The following is a 20104-nucleotide window of genomic DNA, read 5'->3' on the forward strand; positions in this document are numbered from 1 at the left end:
TGTGAAGCAAAAGAAGACCCATACAATTTGTAGAATTATTCCTTTAACCAAACATATATATATATATGTATGTATATGACAGTTAATAATTCCTTTTCTTCCCCTCCAGGAGACAGAAAGTAATTAAAGTGTCAAGGGAGTCATATTAAATTTCAAATTTCTAGTAGTTTCCTATTAGAACATCTATTGTTATGTCCTGAGAACACAGATCATAAGTTCCATCCTGGTGCACGATGGAGGCTTGTACTTTCCTTGGGTTGTTCTGTGTGTCTACATGCTTGCCTCATCCTGCATTTGCTCAAGCGTTCAACAAATACTGATGGAATGCCTTCTGCAGAGCAAGATCTTATGGCACTACTGAAAGGGACTTAAAGCCAGTTTTATTTTACAATGATAAATAGCTTCCCTGAAGAGTGGCAGGTTATAAACTGTTCATTTTAACTCCGTGAAACTGAGGGAGCGAAGTAACTCCTCATTCCTTCCATCCACCCACCCTGCCCCACTCCGCCCCACCCCAGGAGCATCTTTCTGTCTGTCTCTTCAACAGACAGTGACGGAAGAGAAAATAAAGGGTAGTTACAGGTATATGTGCTTCTTATGCTTATACCATATTAGATTCTTCAAATATTTTATCTAGTTTGGTCCTCATAACTTTGAAAGAGGGCTCTTATTCCCATTTTAGAGATAAGAAAACAGAGACTCCAGTTAAATAAATGACCCAAGGTCACACAGGTAATAAGTAGCCTTGGGATTTAGGAACCAGGTCTACGCTTTCCTTTATCTGATGCAGTCTTTGTTATGGTCACTTTCTCACAGGAAGAAAGTGAAGGTACTTTAGTTTCTAGGAATGAGATGATTACTTTTATTTATTTTTTCTTAAGTCCACATACAAAGGTACATAGATTATTGCCTTTGTTCATTTAGAGCTCTCACATTTTTCTCAGTCATTGGGCTAATCTGTCTAAATAGGTTTGACCTCAGGAATTCAATAAAATTTTTTTACTTAAATGTTAAGTGCTTCCAGAGGTATTTCTTTAGTAATTGTAGTATTTAGGGAGAGAAACATGACCTGTTTTAAATAGCTGAATTTTCCTTTAGCTTTCAAACCTCAGATCCAAGATCGCAATATTGCAAGAAATTCTTTGGCTGAGAATGAAACAAATCTTGTTAATTTGTGAAAGGAATTTTTCACATTTATTAGCAACTGTTCAGCTTTTTTGTTTTTTTTTTTTTTTCTAACAAGGAAAGGCATATGTTACCAGAAGGTGGCACTCTGAGAACATCATTTTGGTTTTGGGATTTAGGAGTACCGGAGTACTCCTCTATCCTTTCTTTATTGGATGAATTGCACATTTAAATTATGACCTGAGTCTTTGTCATGCTTCTTCTTACATGTGTTTTAAACAAATGTTTATTTAAACATAAAACTGTTAGGAAAGAAACTGTCTTTTTAAAATTGTCTCTTTGAAGAGAATAAAATGATATGTTACATACTTCATGTGAACCTGTTTTATTGAGAAAACAGGTATTAATGATAATTATATTATTTGATTAAATTGCTGTGTTTCCAAGTTACATTGTTAAAATTCAAAACAAAGCAGGAAAGTGTAACTTCTCTTTCAGCTGCATTCCAAGTATATTAACAAAAACATTTTAGAGAGTCCTGCAGGAGTATAAAATTTCTGTATAGAACAATTTACAACTGACATTTTTGGTTGATCTCTTAGTTATGGCTGAGTGCCACAAGTAAGCTAAATAAGTTAATCTTGAAATTCCATATTCAATTTTTTTAACAACCTTCTCTTAATATCTATAAATTTTCTACAATGCCCTGGTACTTATATTAATAAATATACTAGCGTCTTCTCACTATTATTTGGTCTGGCGGTTAATATATCCAGTGTGTTTTAGCCCTTTTTCTAACATATTGATGCTTACTTAGTAAAGAACTTTTATTATTTGTCATTGTTGTCAGTGGTGATCCCTGAGTTTGGAATTAAAAGACCAAGACTAGACCTAGATGACATCAATCAGGTGTTAAAGAAAAAGAAGTAAAAAGAATTTTATTTCAACGATAATCTAGGTTGTATTTTAAAAATGTGTTCCTAAAGATTTTCATAAACCCAGTGGTTATTTATACAGATATTTTGATAAATCAAGAAACTACTTACTCTTTAAAAATATCAGTTCTTAAGGCCACCTTTTGGTTCTAATTCTTATTTTGCATCCCACAGCATAAAAGAAAGCTCTTTTAAATACTTGACCGTGTTTGAAAAACTTTAAACCAAACAGCTCACAGTGGCGCTCTTCTGTGATAAAATGTTCCGAAATCCATGCCTTAACGGTAGAGCAGTCTTAGCTTCTAGAGAGTTCAGGAAGAATACAGCTGGAACTTAAGTCCTTCAGCAAGCAGTGTTACAGCGTAGTGCCAAATACTTCTCATTGCAATGTCAGATTTTTATCAAAAACTCCTTTCTTCACCCCCAAACGCTTACATTTTTATCTACTGTTATAAAACAGGGATTGTGTTATTTTATTACTGATGACAATATCTGAAATAATGATGATTTATCATTTTAGAATAATTTTTCTCAAAGAATAAAAGACAAACATATCTCATACTGTTATTTTGTTTCTCCCATCCTTCCTGTGAGTCCCCTGTTCTTGCCCCAGCCCTGTGGATGGGTGCTCACCCTCCTACTCACCCTCCTTCCCACTTCCCTCCTCTACACCCTCCTCCACTCCCCTCCCTTCCCTTCCTGTCTTCTCTCACTCATGCTCATTTTTGGTTTCTCACACTTTCCAACTTAGAATGAGAAACTTGAGCATTATCACTATGGTTCAAGTCAACAGGACTCTTACTAATTAAAAAGGCTAGTTAGATCTAGAATATGCGAGACTACTTTTAAAAAATAAATATTCACTTAAATTTTGGTTAACCTTTGTTCAATTAAAAACATATAATTTCAGATATAATATGAATACAAATAAAGCTAGTACCTAATATTTTTGAGTTGGGTGTTTTTAATTTTTAGGACAGACGTGTTCTACAAGTTGTAACTATTGAGAGAATGCTGGAAAGGCTGAAAAAATCAAATGAACTTTTGGAACTCATTCTTAAAGGACTTAATGAATATTTGGAAAAGAAACGTCTTTTCTTCCCCAGATTCTTTTTCTTGTCTAATGATGAACTTCTTGAGATACTGTCTGAGACTAAAGATCCCACTAGGTAAGTAACTTACATATATAACACACAGCTAAATTTATCTGCTTAAATTTAATTTTTTAAAATAAGGCAGAATGTAAATGTGTATAATTATGTTCAAGAATATTCTAAATATTATCAGTAATCAATGTAATTATTAAAAACATAACATCATTGAAGGATATTTTTCCAAATGTGATGCATCTTGGGGAGGATTTCATACTTTATTTTCTCTTACAGATTTTTCAGAACACATTACTCTTACAGTGGCTTGCAATGACCCATGCAGGTGGTCTCTCATTATCCTTCCTATTTATCTCCCACTGTTTTCTTGTTCATTCTGTTATAGTCCTTCCAATTCCACTATAAAAGGGGCAGCCTCCTCCCTTGGTGTACTGTCCTCTTTGCATAAGATGCTCCTTATCTAAATATCCATGACTTCTTTTACCTCCTCTAGATTTCTGTGGAAACCTGCTCAAATGTCTGCCCCTCAGGAAGACTTTCCCTGACCGCTATATTTAATGGCAACCATTCCAGCCCTTCCTAGCCACCTTTCCTGGATTATCTTTTCTGCCCTCTTTTCCTTTGGCATCTTTTTTTATTATCTGGGCATACTCTATAATGTACTTATTTGTTTACTGTCTGATTTCCTCTAGCAGAATATAAGCTTCATGATGGCTGAGATTTTTGACTTTTTTTTTCCAGTGCTGATTCCCAATTCCTTAGAAGAATGTGTATGTCTAGTATATAACAAACAGTGAATGGATATTTATTAAATTTGTTAGTTTTGTGCCTTGTGCCTTCAAAGTAGGAGACAAGTAATCCAGACAAAAAGATAAATTTAGGCTCAGATTTCCATCTGAATTTTTACATTCTGCTTCTTCATTGCCTATTGAAAGATGAGTTCAATTGGTTATTGGTAATGTGCCAAAAATGAGGGCTTCAGCCCCTCCCATCTATATTACAATGACTATAGTTGAAAACCTTCAAAGCAGTTGATTTAGCGAATTGTGAGGTATGTAAAGTGCTGAACTTAGTTCATGATTTGTAAGCAGTCTCTGAAGATCCCAGTTGAAAAAGCTAGTTTTGTGCATTTGAAGATTCTTCCAATTAGTGTATGATCTATTAGTCAAGATTGATTTGCTCCTTATGTTACTTTTAACATCTTTCAATTCATTGTGTTGGAAACAAAACCTCACGGGTGTCTCCTCTGTAGCTCTTATTATAATTATAGTTTGACAGATCTTTTTGTGATTATTCAATTAATGATGACCTCCTACTGGACTGTGTAACCCATACAGGCAGGGATCATGTCTTTTGTTCCCCCTCAGTGTTTCATCCCTAGCAGCACTGAGTAGGGGCCTAACACATAATGCACATTTATAAATTGTGGATGAAGATTGATATACAAAGAACACTGAGAGTTAAGGAATTGCTTTACTTTGATCAATTCTATTAAACATTTTTCCCCTGACAGGGTGCAACCTCACTTGAAGAAATGTTTTGAAGGAATTGCAAAAGTAGAATTTACAGAAATGTTAGACATTACTCACATGAAGAGTAGTGAAGGAGAGGTTGTGGAACTCACAGAGACCATTTCAACGGCCAAAGCCAGAGGTCAAGTGGAGAAGTGGTTGGTTGAATTAGAGAGAGTCATGATTAAATCCATCCACAAGGTACTTGGCTGTGTTTATCATTATTTCTAGTAAAGATTGAGAATATTAATGTATCTTTGGGGGCACCTGTGTCTCAGTTGGCAAAGTGTGTGACTCTGGCTCTCGGGGACCTGAGTTTGAGCCCCATGTTGGGGGTAGAGATTATATAAAAAACGTATCGTTAATAAATGCACTGTTTTCTTTAGACAGAAATTGAGTCATGAATTACCAGTTCAATTGTAACAGGTGGCTTAAAGACAAATATATGGTCTATGAAATTAATTTCCTGGGGACTCACTTGAAAAGTGGGACAAAATACCATTGATACTACAGAAAACTTGGGTTTTAGTCCTAAGTCCCATTTTTTGCAGCCACAAGCTAGTTCTTTCATCATTAATTAAACACACCTTGTTCTACAGAGTCTGTGTTTAGTCTTGCCTTGGATGCATCTCTCTACAGTTTCACATCAATCTCTTTGACATGTATGTTTCTATAATGAATCTTTTTGTTCCGTGTATATACAAAAAAGATACCAAAATGTTAGAAAATCACAAATACTTCCTATAACAGTCACTTCATATTTTCCCTATCTCATAAAACATCAACTTAGTCGTTTGTAATTATATTTATTAGTAGAAAATTTCAAGTCATGGCAACAAATACAGATTAACTGAGCACTTAAATTCATTTTTTCACTATAATGTGGACTTAGCATTCAAGTTCTTCATCAAGAATAAAATCATGATTGAGTTGGGGATCAGGAGAGCAGGAATGAGAAGGAAATATGGCATGATGTCCTAATCAACAACAGTTTTCATTGATTTTTCAGATTCTCTCACACATTATTAAAAAAATTCCTTAGAATCTAAATGTTCAGTGGATATCATGTGTCTGAGTGCTTTCTCTTCTTAAATATAGTTTTAATATCTGCCTTCATAATAGTTTTTAAGTAGATGTAAAGTCATTTGGACAGTTTTTCATTTCTCCCTATAGTGGATTAAATATCCATATAGATATAGCTGGTTTCTTTGATTGAATTATTTCTTATGATAACTTCTTATTTATAGGTCACTAGGTCAAAAAGATGAGATTTCATAGGCCTTGAGACATATTGACAAATAAGATTCCCATTTATGTAGTTGTAAGCAATGTAAATGAATCCACTTTGACCACTACTTAGCAGCCTTGGTTATATGGTTTGTTAATTGATATATACAGTGATAACTCATTGTTTTAGACCTGTCTAATACTATTACAACTATTTTTAAATTTTTTTTTTTTGTCAAAGTGCTTAGAGAAGGTATTTTGGTTGCCATTTCAGAGTGTTTAGATGGAATGGCAAGGAATTGTGTAGGAAATATCTTCCCCAAATGTTTATGCGTAAGTTTGTGTTACTGAAATGTGTTACTCAAATGCAATATAAAGTACTACAAATAGAAATATGTGTGTTGCTATGTTTTACTGTATGCATTTGTATGCTCAAAAGACTATTGCATGCTTAAGTGAATTTGGGGTCATTTGTAAATAATAAAAAAGTCATGTTCTTGGCATGTTTGCCCCTTTATCTTACTAGATTATCATTTGTATGTCACTTCCAAAATATATATAAATTTATATATCTATATATACACATATATTTACATATGGCACACATAGATCTATTTTACATACAATAATAAACAACTTTTCATAATCATATTTCTCCTCATCCAACTATGCAGAAATTGTGATTTAGATTTTAATGTCTTCCTCTTGTTCTTTCCACACTGTCCTTCTAGAACATGTATTTACTCCATCCTGACATTTTGTACAGTATCTTCTATTTTCTGTGTTCCTCCCATCTCTCAGTTGCTCATTTTCACCTGCCCTTTCTGTGGCTCCTTCTGGCCTTTGAAATTTCCTTTGTTATCAATAGCCAACACTGCCCTTCATCTCTGTTCAGCTCCATAAATATCTAGCTAGACTAGAAATCCAGAAAGGTTCATACATCCTTTATGTATTTCTCAGAAAAATCTAATTTTGACAGTCTTTTCTGAAATCAAACATTAAAGTGGGTATCACCTCACAGGCAACATTACTATTTTGGTTGATACATATAAAAGATTAGAATGTTTCTCACTGATGGCTGGTGGAAAAAGTGGATATGTCAATCCACTGAAAATGTATGCAGGAGAAGTACATGGATTTGACATAAAACATGTAGCAAAGAGCATAAATAAGACTTCCTGACTTTCCTGGTACTTAACTCTCCATAAATGAATTATACACTTGTGCTTGTCATCATTGCCTTGGGCATCTATCTACAGACTGAGAAGAAGTGAACTCTGGAAACAGAGGAGGAACTTGAGAGGAGTTGTGTGGTTTGCCTGAGTGTGCATGTGTACATGAGCCCATGGCTGAATGGGGATCTGATGAAGTTCAAAGAAAATTACTGTCTATGGATTTGACAGATCTCATTTTGGGATGGCTTAAATGTATTTCACAATAAAATTGCTTGTGCTTGATCCATCTAAATGTATGTAGGATATCTGTGGCTAGAACTAGTCAAATGAATATTTGATGTAATGTGGTTCACACAAATTGATCACATATCAACAAAATAAAATGCTATGTATTTTTTCGCTCACAGGCATATGGATAAACTTGAATTTAATAGTCTCACCAATGCTTTGAGTCTTCATAATTGGCTAAGATGTAAAAAGTTGAACAGTATGAACTAATCTGTTTAGGAGGTTAGCTCCTCATTGTATAGCTCATTCAAGTAAACTGTGAAACGATCTTTAGCATTTTTTTTCCAATTAGGTAATCAGAGCTGCATTGCTTGCCTATACACAAAATATGCGAATTAACTGGGTGAGAGATTGGCCAGGACAGACAGTGCTCTGTGTATCTCAAATCTTTTGGACGATGGAAGTACAAACAGCTATTTCAACGGGACAAGAGGTAAGCTTTATTACCCCCAGGTTTTTCAGCATTTTTTCAACTAGTACTACTGCCAGAATACACTAATTATAAAAAACAAAATAAAGACAATCCTCTTAAAACCCTTAAAAGGGTACTTGAGTCTCAATCCTGTTATTACATACATTTTTGTACCTTTAAAAATAGAATGGTAATAGAACTAAGAAACTTCCTAAAGTCAGAAAGATTAGAAGGAAAAATAACATAACTTTCTTTTATGCCTTGAGTAAAACCACCCTATGAAGACAAGATATTGGTTGAATTATTTTGACTATTTTCATTTTTATTCTTAATGCATTGATTTTAAATAATAATTATTGATATTTTGAGTGATGCTTAATTTTAAATATTGTAATATATTAGGCATACTAATTTAATAATATTAATTGGATTGCTGTTAATAATTAACAACAGAAACCATATTTAATACAACATTCTTATCCTTGAGATAGGAATACAAGTTGACTGATGCACCAATTGGAATGTAGTAGTCATAGTTCTTTTGTTTAAAATCATGAATTTTAAATATATTTTTGACATGGAGTTTGGTATTATTGTCTTTAAGGTACTGTTGAATGCTGATAGTGTTGAGGTTTGAGAGAGACTAATGTTCTCTGTAAGCAGGCAGATCCCATAGAGAAAGGAGCTGAGTGACACATGCTTAGTTCTGCCAAACTTACCAACGGGTCATTTATTTCTTTCCTGTGGAAAGGAATGAGGGTATAGGGCAGGAAGTCAGGGTTTTCCCAGAAAAAGTCTGTCTTCCTGGAACACAGGGCATGGGGGAATAGGGGTTTCCCTCACAGCAGTAAGCTTGCTTCTGGGCTCTTGGCTTCTAGCCCCATACGCATTTTTCTTTTTGTTCAGTGGGTCTAGAGAATTTTCTTCTCTCTTTACTTTTAAGCTACCGCTTGTCAACCTCCCCACACAGGAGTTTCCTCCATCACCAATGTAGGCTACTGGGGCAACATGTAGCTTCCTGGGTCTCCCTCCTTGCTTGCTGGTAAGCTCCCCAAACCACGATACCAACTTTATCACTCACCACTGGCGACATAGTCTGCAGGGAACAAAGAAGCAAATGTGAGCAGATTAGACAAATTTGTAAGCACCTTCCAAATTTCTTCTGTTTAAATGTGGTGTTTATCAAACCTTTACTCCTCTGTCAAGTCTTTGGTCTCACTCCAAGCAAGCTGCAAACAGTAGGAGTTGACATCTAGCATTAAATGTAAACTATATCTTTTTCATGCTTCCAGTTATCTCCCAAGCATAATTTGAATCTTGAGCGACATGCAATTTAGGTCACTCCCATGTCAATGTGCCCTCTGCTCAAAACTATCTGCCTGGAGTTCTTACCATATTGCATACAGATAAAAGAGGGGTTTTGTTTTGTTTACAGCAGTATCCACTGATACTGAGATTGAGTTATTTATTGACTCATTTATCAGTCTATTCAGTTTTTTTTTCTGCTCATGTTATATGCTGCAGGTATGGAGCCATTCACAGAGAAAGGCAAAATGAGAACCCATGCTACTTGAGGGTGATTCAGTGTTATAGACTCAAAGTCCTCTAAAACCGTAGCTTAGCAAGACTTAGCAAGTTATACCTCTGTTATTGTTGCTTGCCAGACTGCACTCTTCCATTGCATTTTATGGTGCTGTCATAGCTAAGTTTCATGATATGAAATTAAGCTTTGTATGTGTCCTTAAAAATAAATTCTTATTCATCTGCTTGCGACTGCCCTGTTTCATTATGCCCTTGATCCCTATCTGTGCACCTTGTGCCTGTTTGCCTTTCATCCATGTTTAGGCCATTCAAGTTCTGTAGCAGCATTATGAGAGGCTAGCGTGTGTTTTAGTATTCTATAGCACTGATGGTGTTTTAAAAATTTAACATGTAGTTTCATCACGGGAGGCTAGCATATGTTTTAGTATTGTATGTGTTGATCATTTTTTCCCCTAATTAATGTGTGGTTCACTTTTGAAGATGACCTTGGTGGAGCAGCAGAAGACTCTTGTCTAGTTCCACAATCAAGAGCTAGATGTTACAAAAGTCTTATATGTTATACTGTCATGCTCCCAGGAGACCTGTTCGATTTATTTATTCAGCGAATGGGGACTGTGGAACTAGTCTGCATGAGGCATTACAGGGACTGTAAAATGAATGAAAGAATCACTGCTATCACAGAGCTCAGGATATTGCAAATATTGATGTGATTTTCAGTCATTGTATCATTACATATGTAGAAGGATCTAGGTATGATAAAAATATTTGATTTCAGATAGGGTTTATTTTGGCAGAATATAATAGTAGTTACCTTTTAGATTCATTAGCTCACTGTGCAGAATGGTTTACAAGGAAGAAAATGTAACAAAAATGCGATCAATATCATGATTTTTTCCCTATCTCTCTAATATGAATTATCATTGATTCATATAATATTGTTCCTAAAGAATTCAGTTTATCACAGTTTGAAATTAAATTTTCGCTCTAAGTCTGCTTTCCTAGTATAGGAAAAAAACATTCTGCTACTGTGGTGTAGTAATAAATTCTTATGGACATATAATTTGTACTGTCAGGTCTAAACATTAAATTTTTATTTTATGTTTTTGTTGAACTATAGTAAGGCTCACATGATCCTCACTTTTACTGATGAGAAAACTGAGATGCACCCACTGGTGTGGCTTATGTTCTTAGGATCAAATTGGTTCTTACTAATTTATATGCTTAACATACTTAAATCCACTAATTGGCTCCAAGAATTTAAACACTTATGTCTATTGAAACATGGGTGGGACAGAAGTTTATCTTTCACTGCTTACGAAGAGAATTAATAGCAACCGATCATGTAAATAATAGGAAGGCAACAGTGTTCAAACACCAAACCTTTGAAAAAATGACCTCCTTAAAAATAAAGATAAAATTGTTCAAGCACTAAGAAAAGTCCCCGTTAGAGAAAGTTTGCAGGCTCCAGCCCCGTCCTTTAAACTTTTTCTCATTCTTGGAAATGCTCACTTGTAGTTACATCACTACCTGTTACCTGGTCCTGAAGGAATGAAGGCGCTCCTCGGTACCCAGTGCTTATTAAATATTAATAATATTTATTAATATAATTATTAAATAATTTATTTAATATAAATATTAAATAATTATTAAATATTATTAGAGTGGAGAACAGCAACCACAGCAGCCTGCTGGAGCATACCCCTTCCCTCAAGCATAGCGGTTCTCATTGATTCCAACTTGATTTTCATCATAAACCCTCTTCTCTTTTTTGACTTACTAATTAGATTTACCCCCACCAAAAAAACCGATCGCAAAGCAAGCCTGGTGCTCAGAACTGGCACTGCTCACCAGCTCAGGAAGCTTACACAGCGATCCTGAAAGGACTGGTGGAATGCAAGGCAGCTGGAATCCGGGGTCTCAGCGCATCGGTGCTGCGGCCGCTTCTCTTGCGTCGTCTTTCCCCTCGGCTTGTCTCCGGCGGGCTTGGTTCCGCAGTGGGGATGAAGGCTTGCAGTGTCTTATATGTTATACTGCCATGCTCCCAGGAGACCTGTTCGATTTCTTTCTTTATCGGCATACTCTGAGTCCACCAAAGCTAGTGAGGGGCGCTTCATTCCCTCTGCTCGTATAGCAATTCCTGGGAAGAACCATGACTGGCTCTGGTTGGGTCACACCTCCTCCCACCCCTTGTTGCCACGGAGATGGGGCAAGGTGATGGACAGCTCACCAGAACCACAGAGCAGACAGAAGGAGTGGAAATAGGAATGGAAAGGATGGTGAGTAGACCACACGTAGCAACCACGTGTGTCCAGTGCATCTGGCCAGATTGGCCTTGCTCACCTAATACTTTCGTAGTAAGAAAAACCGATTATTTTTAAATCATGTCATATGGAAAAAAAAAAAGTACAGAAACACTCTGTATTCAGACTAGCGCAAAATGTTTTTGTTCAGAAAAATTCTGATCACATTATTTATATCTTATTTTCTTTCAGGCTCTTGAGCAATACTTGGAAAAATGTAACACGCAAATTGATGATATTGTGACTTTGGTCCGTGGCAAATTGTCCAAGCAGAATCGTGTTACTCTGGGAGCCCTTGTGGTGCTGGATGTCCATGCTAGGGATGTCCTCGCATCACTTGTGAAAAAAAAAGTTAGTGATGACTCTGACTTCGAGTGGTTAAGTCAGCTTAGGTACTATTGGCAAGTAAGTGATATCACTGAATGTTATTACATGGCAATTTCAGCTCATAGCTTTTTAATTTGTGCTTGCTTGCTCGCATGGGAAATAGTATGAGTAATATAGGATTTTTTTGCTGATGGCTGACTGTACCCAAACAAGCATTCTCCAGACTGAAGATTAAGGCAGCCAAATACTATATATCATCTGTACGAAAAACTGTATCTTTATCTATATCCAAATCCATGCTCAAATGTATAGTTACATATAAATACATATTCATATAGAGACACTCACAAATTGAGTAATTATAAAAAGTTATTCATTTTAAATGAGTCATTATGCTTGCTGAATCTGTAAAATGTCTGAACTAAGCAGCTTAAAATTGTGTTTTTAGATTTTTGATACATCTAAAGAATATTAAAAAAATCAGACTTTTATTGTGATTTCATCATGAAAGTTTCCTCTTGTTGATCAATTGAAAGAACTGGAAACATGATCTGGAAGGAAGGCTCTTATGGGGACACCTGGATGGGTGGTGATGGCAGTCACAACTGGGAAGGCAGGAGGAGTAGAAATAGTACAGTGGACAAAGTGGGGCCAGTTGAGAGTGGGAGGAAGTTGCTGAGGATATCTGGAGATACGGACTCAAAAATTCTTGGGTGCCTGGGTGGCTCAGTTGGTTAAGCGACTGCCTTCGGCTCAGGTCATGATCCTGGAGTCCCGGGATCGAGTCCCGCATCGGGCTCCCTGCTCGGCAGGGAGTCTGCTTCTCCCTCGGACCCTCCCCCTTCTCATGTGCTCTCTTTCTCATTCTCTCTGTCTCAAATAAATAAATAAAATCTTAAAAAAAAAAAAATTCTTAACAGATTCACTTCTGTGAAAGGCTTAAAGGTATGGAGTGGGAGGAGAAAAGACAAGAACCAGACCCCTGGAAAACCACAGGAGAGGTAGTAGATAGTGGAATCATTTCAAATGCCAGACCCTTCCCTTACCAGATGTATGACCTGGGCAAGTTACTTATTGTCTGTAAGCATCCGTTTTCTTATCTGTAAAATGGCAATAAGATAATACCCACTTTGTAGTGAAAATGAATCGAACAATTAATTATAAATATAGGAGAATAATGAACTATCAGAGAAATTTTAAAAAACAATCCCCACTTATATCAAAAAGAATAAAATACCTAAAAACAAACTTAACCAAGGTGGTGAGAGACTTGCACACTGAAAACTCTAAGACATTGGTGAAGGAAATGGAAGGAAATTGCCAAATAAATGACAAGATACTTTGTTCTTGTGGATTGGAAAATTAATGTTGTTAAAAAGTTCCTACTACCCAAAGCAATCTACAGATTCAATGTAATCCCTGTCAAAATTCCAATGGCATTTTTCACAGAAATAAAACAAACAATCCTAAAATTTGTATGCAGCCATAAAAGATACCAGATAGCCAAAGTAGTCTTGAAAAAGAGCAACAAAGCTGGAGGCATCATGCTCCCTGATTTCAAATTATATTACAAAGCTAGAGTAATCAAAACAGAATGGTATTGGCATAAAAACAGACACATGGATCAATGGAACAGAACAGAGAGCTCAGAAGTACACCCAAGCGTATATGCCAAATAACTTATGACAAAGGAGCCAAGAATATACAATGGAGAAAGGAAAGTCTCTTCAATAAATAGTGTTGGGAAAACTGAATGGCCACATAGGAAATACTGAAACTGGGCCACTGTCTTACACAATACACAACAATTAACTCAAAATGGATTAAAGACAGGAATGTAAGACCTGAAACATAAAACTCCTAGAAGAAAACATAGATGTTAAGCCCCTTAACTCAGTCTTGGCAATGACTTTTTTTTTTTTTTTTTTTTGATTTGGCAACAAAAGCAAAAATAAACAAGTGGGACTACATCAAACTAAAAAGTGCTACACGGCAAAGAAAACCATCAGCAAAATGAAAAGGCAACTTCCTGAGTGGAAGAAAATACTTGCAAATCATATCTGATAAGGGGGAAAGCTCTAAAATATATAAAGAACTCCTACAACTCAATAGCAAAAACACAAACTACCTGTTTTGAAAATGGTCAAAGAATCTGAATAGACATTATTCCAAAGAAGACATACAATGGCTAACAGGTTCATGAAAAGATGCTCATCATCACTCATCATCAGGGAAATACAAATCAAAGCCACAATGAGAGATCCTCTCACACCTATTAGGATGGGCATTATCAAGAGACAAAAGATAACAAATGCTGATAAGGGTGTGGAAAAATGGGACCCATTGTGCACTGTTGGTGGGAATGTAAATCGGTGCAGCCAGTATGGAAAACATGAGGCAGTCTCCTCAAAAAAATAAAAAAATAGAACTATCATATGACCCAACAATTCCACTTCTGGGTATTATCTGAAGAAAACAAAAATACTCAAAAAGGTATATGCACCCCCATGTTTATTGCAGCATTATTTACAATAACTAAGTTATAGCAACAACCTGAATGTTCATTGACAGGTGAATGAATGAAGAAGATGTGGTGTATATATATGAATGAAATATTATTCAGTCGTTAAAAAATGAAATCTTGCCATTTGTAACAATATGGATTGTCCCTGAGGGCATTACACTAAGTGAAATAAGTCAGACAAAGACAAATACAGTATGATCTCACTTATATATAAGTGCACCTAAAACAAACCAAGCTCATAGATACAGTGAGCAGATTGGTGGTTGCCAGAGGCTGAGAGTGGGAAGGGGGGAGAAATGGGTGAAGGGAGTAAAAAGGTGTAAACTTCTAGTTATAAATAAGTCATGGGGACATAATACACTGTATGTTTGACTATAGTTAATAATACCATATTGCATTTTTAAAGTTGCTAAGACTAAATCTTAAAATTCTCATTATAGGAAAACTGTACTTATGATGATAGATCTTACCTAGACTTACTGTGATTATTTTATAATATACACAAATATTGAGTAATTATGTTTATACTTGAAATTAATATTATATGTCAATTATACCTTAATAAAAAAAAGCCTTAGCAATTAAAAAGAAAAGAAAATACAGGAGAGATAAGGAACAAATATATTTTCCACAGATACCTATGGAAAAAATTGAAGCCAGTGACTTCAGACTTATCTGAGGAAATTAGATATTGAATTCTTCTACTGAATTTAATGATGTCTGAAAAGTGGAATTTTTTAAAGGATTTTTTATTTATTCATTTGAGAGAGAGTGAGAGCACTAGCGGGGGGGGGGGGGAGGGGGGCAGAGGGAGAGGGAGAAGCAGGCTCCCCGCTGAGGAGGGAGCCTGACCTTGGGCTATATCCCAGGACTCTGGGATCATGACCCGAGCCGAAGGCAGACGCTTAACTGACAGCCACCCAGGTGCCCCTGAAAAGTGAATTTTAAAAGATGTTGTTTATAACTTGACAATTATTTATTAAGGAATTTGAGATTTCATATTATTTAAAATTTTGTTATTTAAGTTAACTTCATTTTCTCTGATTTGTCCTAGGAGAATAATTTAGAAACAAAGATGATCAATGCTGGCTTACGATATGGATATGAGTATCTGGGTAATTCCCCTCGGTTGGTTATTACTCCACTCACGGATCGATGTTACAGGTAAACTCACTAATTTATGGGTCTATTGGAAATAAATTTCACCCCTAGACCCCTAAATTTCACCTAAATCTTTAAAAGAAACAGATTATCTTCCACTTGGTAAATGTATCCTATGTTATCTTTTCCTAGACTCTTAATGCTTTTCTCAACTTGACCTTCAATTTCTCTTTCCCTGCTGGCTTTCTCCTCTTAGCTCTGGAGCTAAGTATTGCCTGATATTGCTATTGTTGTTTACATTGTTCATTTCTTCTTTCTTCTTGAAACTTTCTCTTTGTTTTTGATCCTTTGAGGCAACCTACAGCTTCCCCTGAAACACAGAAATTTCTAGATTTCTGTTTTCATGTGGTGCTTTGTCTCATGCTTCACAGTTTCCCAAATGATCTCACCCACTTTCAGGCTTTAATAGCTTACATTCTGAAGATCCACAAGTCTGTATCTCTAGCCAAGGTCTCTCCTGTAAACTTGTGCTACATGCTTGCTGGATATCTCCATTAAGTAACTCGTAGGTGTTTACATTGAAGTTTTTTTTCTATCATGCTTCTGAATAATAAAAGGGCTTTAACAACTTTAATGCAAGTTTCCATCTCCCATATTCCAAATTATTGTCAAAATCTAAATTAAAGTGTTATTTTTTTCAGGTATTAGAAGTCCATTTAGGTCTTATATCAAAGCTAACATCTTTCATCCGCTTTAAAATTCCCTTTCTCTCCCAGCTTGAGCTTCACACAACCTCCAGGCCTTTATTTGGGGAGGCAAATGTGGTCAATGGTTTTGTCAGTTTTATCCCTGTCCTTTGCATTATTCTCTCCATTGCTCATCCTTGGCTCCTCCAGTCTTGGGGGTTAATGGAGGAAGGGAGAAAGAAAGGGACAGGTGGGTTCATGTGTGACAACTGTCTTGTGTGGCTACTATCTCTTGGCTGTTTAGTGTTCTCAATGAGGGCACAAGCCTATATGTGCCAGATCTCCCATGGGATATTTATGTGGGTTTTTTGGAAACCCTCCCCCGCCAGTCACCTGTGGAAAATGCCTTCTCTGGCTGCCTGCTGGTGACTTTTGCTTCAGCCTCTGTCTGAGGTCAGCCACACATGGACGCTCACCTTGGTGTCTTCTCCAATGCTAGGTGGGCCTCCTGCACAGAGTTCCATTCAACGTGACTCAAATCTAGCTTCCTTCAGGTGGGATCTAGATCTGGTCAGATGATATACATTTATTTTGCCAATAGTATGAGTACATCTCTCTCACTGTCACCGTTTTCCCCAGCTCTGCCATCAGGAATAGCTACAGGCATTCTCTTGACTTTAAATATTTTAAGTTGTGATTGAATTCCCAGTTCCTGTGTTACACAAATTCCAGGGGTCAGACAGTGTGCCAAGCTCTCTGAATAGTTCTCTAAAGCCCCCACAGGTAGTTTGGGAGAGGGGCAAGTGCTTTATTCTTCTCTACAGAGGGACGGGAAATAAACAACACACTAACAGCTCTTTCCAAAGATCTTTACTCTTGACCCCTCTTTTACAAGCTTCCTAGCCAAATTCTATATGCCCTGGTGCTAGGTGGCCAATTTTACTATCTGTAAGATAAGATTATCTGGCATAGATTGCTCTATTTATATTCTGTTACATATTTTTTTATGTCTAATATTTATATACATTTACCAAAAACTTTATCATTGTCTTAACTCACAATTGCTTCTTCCTTTGCCTTCTTTCTGATTTCATTTTTTTTTTACTAGGCAACATCCTTCAGTAATTGTTTCAATGAGGCTCTGCAAGTAGTGAGCTCTATCAGTCTTTGTTTTTAAACAAAATTTGGTCTTCATTCAATTATTAAATGATAGGATAGCTAGGTATACAACTGTAAGTGAACCATAATTTCCCCTCAGCTCTCCAAAAATATTATTCTCCTGGCATTCATTGCCACTACTGAGTAGACTGTTATTATGTTTCCTTTGTAGGTAATTTTTTTCTATCATGTTTTTTAAGATTTTCTCTTTATTGTTGATGTTCACTGTAATGCTACTGTATGTGGATGAGTTTTTATTTATCCCACTTGAGACTTTTCAGTTCATATCTTTCTTAATTTCTGGCAAATTCTCAGCTATTGCTTTTTATTTATTATTTGGGGGGGAGTGAGGAGGGGAAGGGTAGAGGGAGATGGAGAAAGAGAATCTTAAGCAGGCTCCATGCTCAGCAGGTAGACCCTGAGATCATGACCTGAGCTGAAACCAAGAGTTGGATACTTAACCTACTGAGCCACCCAGGTGCCCCACAGCCATTGCTTTTTAAATTTTGCCTTTTTCCCCATTCTCTTCCTTTTTTTCCTTTGTCTCTCAACTTTTCTTATATTCCATCTTGGTATCTTCTTGGATGATTTCCTCATATTTATCTTGTAGTGCATATTTCTCTTTATGTTTAATCTGCCATTTAATCTGGTATCATTTTAAAAAGTCCAATAACTATATTTTTTATTGCTAGATTTCAAGTTGTCTCTTTTATGAAACTGACTTTTTCTCATAATTTTATGTCTCTTGCTTTTTTTTTTTAAGATTTCTTTATTTATTTTAGAGAAATAAAGAGTGGGTGGGGGAGGGACAGAGGGAGAGAGAGAGAGAGAGAGGAACTCAAGCAGGTTCTGCACTGAGTGTGGAGCCTGATGTGGAGCTCAATCTCACAACCCCGAGGTCTGACCTGAGCCGAAGCCAAGAGTTGGACACTTAACCAATTGTACCACCCAGGCGCCCCTGTCTATTCCTTTTTATTTAAAATCTCATTAAATAAATCATCAGGATACCAGAGTACCAAGTATATAGTAATTCTCTCGCACCTTTGTCCATCTGCCGCTGCAAGTCTGACTCTTAACTTTGATCTTTCTCTCTCTCTCTGGTTTTAATTATGAGCTCATTTTAGTAAGGGTTGTTTCCCCATGCAGTCTTACATTTTTTCAGCTGTGGAGGTGTCCATGTGGAACAGTTTCACATTTATCTCTTAAAAGGGCTCTAGGGTTTTCTCTGGTCCAAAACAAAATTTCAGTGTTAATTTCTCAATTTGGGTTCATGTGCCCATGGATAATGGACATTTGGACCCTATCCCCATGAAGCTTTCCACTGGGTGCTGCAATGAAGGGTAAGCTTCCTATCTCCTCTGTAGTTGATCTTTCTTTGTCTTTCTCGATAGGTTGCTAGAGTAATTTTAGTTTAGAGATAAGTCAGCTTTTCAAGGCTTCTAAGTTTGTATAAGTGAATGCATTCCAGCTCTTCACCTTACGCAGTATAAGAATTTTTCTGTTTCGGGGAGCCTATGTGGTACAGTTGGTTAAGCGTCCATCTCTTGGTTTTGGTTCAGGTCGTGATCACAGGGTCATGAGATTGAGCCTCACATCGGGCTCCGGGCTCAGCATGGAGTCTACTTAAGACCTTCTCTCTGTCTCCCTCTGCTCCCTGCCCCTCCTCGCTAGATCTCTCTCTCAAATAAAAAAATTTAAAAAAAAAATTTTTTTTCTGTTTCTCTGTGGTTGTAAATACACTTGTGTTTGTATGCAGATCCCAAAAACAATATGTACCTCTATAGCTTTAGCACCTAATTACTGACATCTTTGCATTCCCTCTTCATTGGTGATTTCCTTTACATTCTTTCAAAAATGGCTATGTATTTCGAAAGTTACTTTTTTTTTTTTAATGTAGCATTTCTGAATGTTTGCAGTTAGGGGGATTGGGTGGTTCAGCATCAGCTGAATTCTCTGTATTGACGAGAGTCAGCCCTGAATTTCAAGTGTGTTTGTTCTGATTCTGTCACATATAATCAGCTCTTCAGGAGTGAAATATAATAACAGATAAAGTAATGCACAGTCAGAGATTTTTCAGAGGTTCATGGGAAGGAAGAAATTATTGAAGAGGAAGTGGAAAAGTTGGCTCTCAGTTTAAACTTTTCCTCTTTTCATGATGTATATTAAAAATGACATTATTCTACAAAGATTGCTTATTTCTTATATTTCAGAACCTTGTTTGGAGCCCTTCACCTGCACCTTGGAGGAGCACCTGAAGGGCCAGCTGGCACTGGAAAGACTGAAACTACCAAAGATTTAGCAAAAGCAGTGGCCAAACAATGTGTTGTTTTCAACTGCTCTGATGGGTTGGATTATCTGGCTTTAGGAAAATTCTTTAAGGTTTGAATTGACTCACTTCTTTACAAAATAACTGCTCAGAGAGGAAAGCTATTTATAATGAAACATAATTTAATGCAAGTAAAAGACTTACTGTATTTTAAGTAAAATTAAAGTGCTATCTCCATTCTCCAGAGAAGTAGGGTTATTTCAAAAGCTTACTTAAGAAAGGAGCTTTACCTGTGTCTCCAGTCCCTGTTGTAATGGGTCACTATGGCTGATAGGAATGAGTGCTGTGCCTTCAGGATATTGGGGCAGCTAAAAATTTGAGAACCTCTACATCATGTAAAGACCATGCAGAATCTAAA

General features: G+C 36.5%; 1 protein-coding gene across 1 annotated transcript in view; it reads left to right on the plus strand.

Moving 5' to 3' along the window:
• Window positions 1–20104, plus strand: part of DNAH7 (dynein axonemal heavy chain 7) — a 243597-nt gene that overhangs the window by 56472 nt on the left and 167021 nt on the right. Inside the window, exons 20-25 of the mRNA XM_035008349.1 lie at window positions 3036–3229; window positions 4683–4891; window positions 7673–7803; window positions 11817–12029; window positions 15530–15639; window positions 19631–19799. Coding sequence (XP_034864240.1) covers window positions 3036–3229; window positions 4683–4891; window positions 7673–7803; window positions 11817–12029; window positions 15530–15639; window positions 19631–19799 — 1026 coding nt within the window. The remainder of the gene's footprint in view (window positions 1–3035; window positions 3230–4682; window positions 4892–7672; window positions 7804–11816; window positions 12030–15529; window positions 15640–19630; window positions 19800–20104) is intronic.

Source organism: Mirounga leonina, unplaced genomic scaffold (assembly GCF_011800145.1).
Source record: "Mirounga leonina isolate KUSES-001 unplaced genomic scaffold, KU_Mleo_1.0 Mir_151, whole genome shotgun sequence".
Lineage (NCBI taxonomy): Eukaryota > Metazoa > Chordata > Mammalia > Carnivora > Phocidae > Mirounga > Mirounga leonina.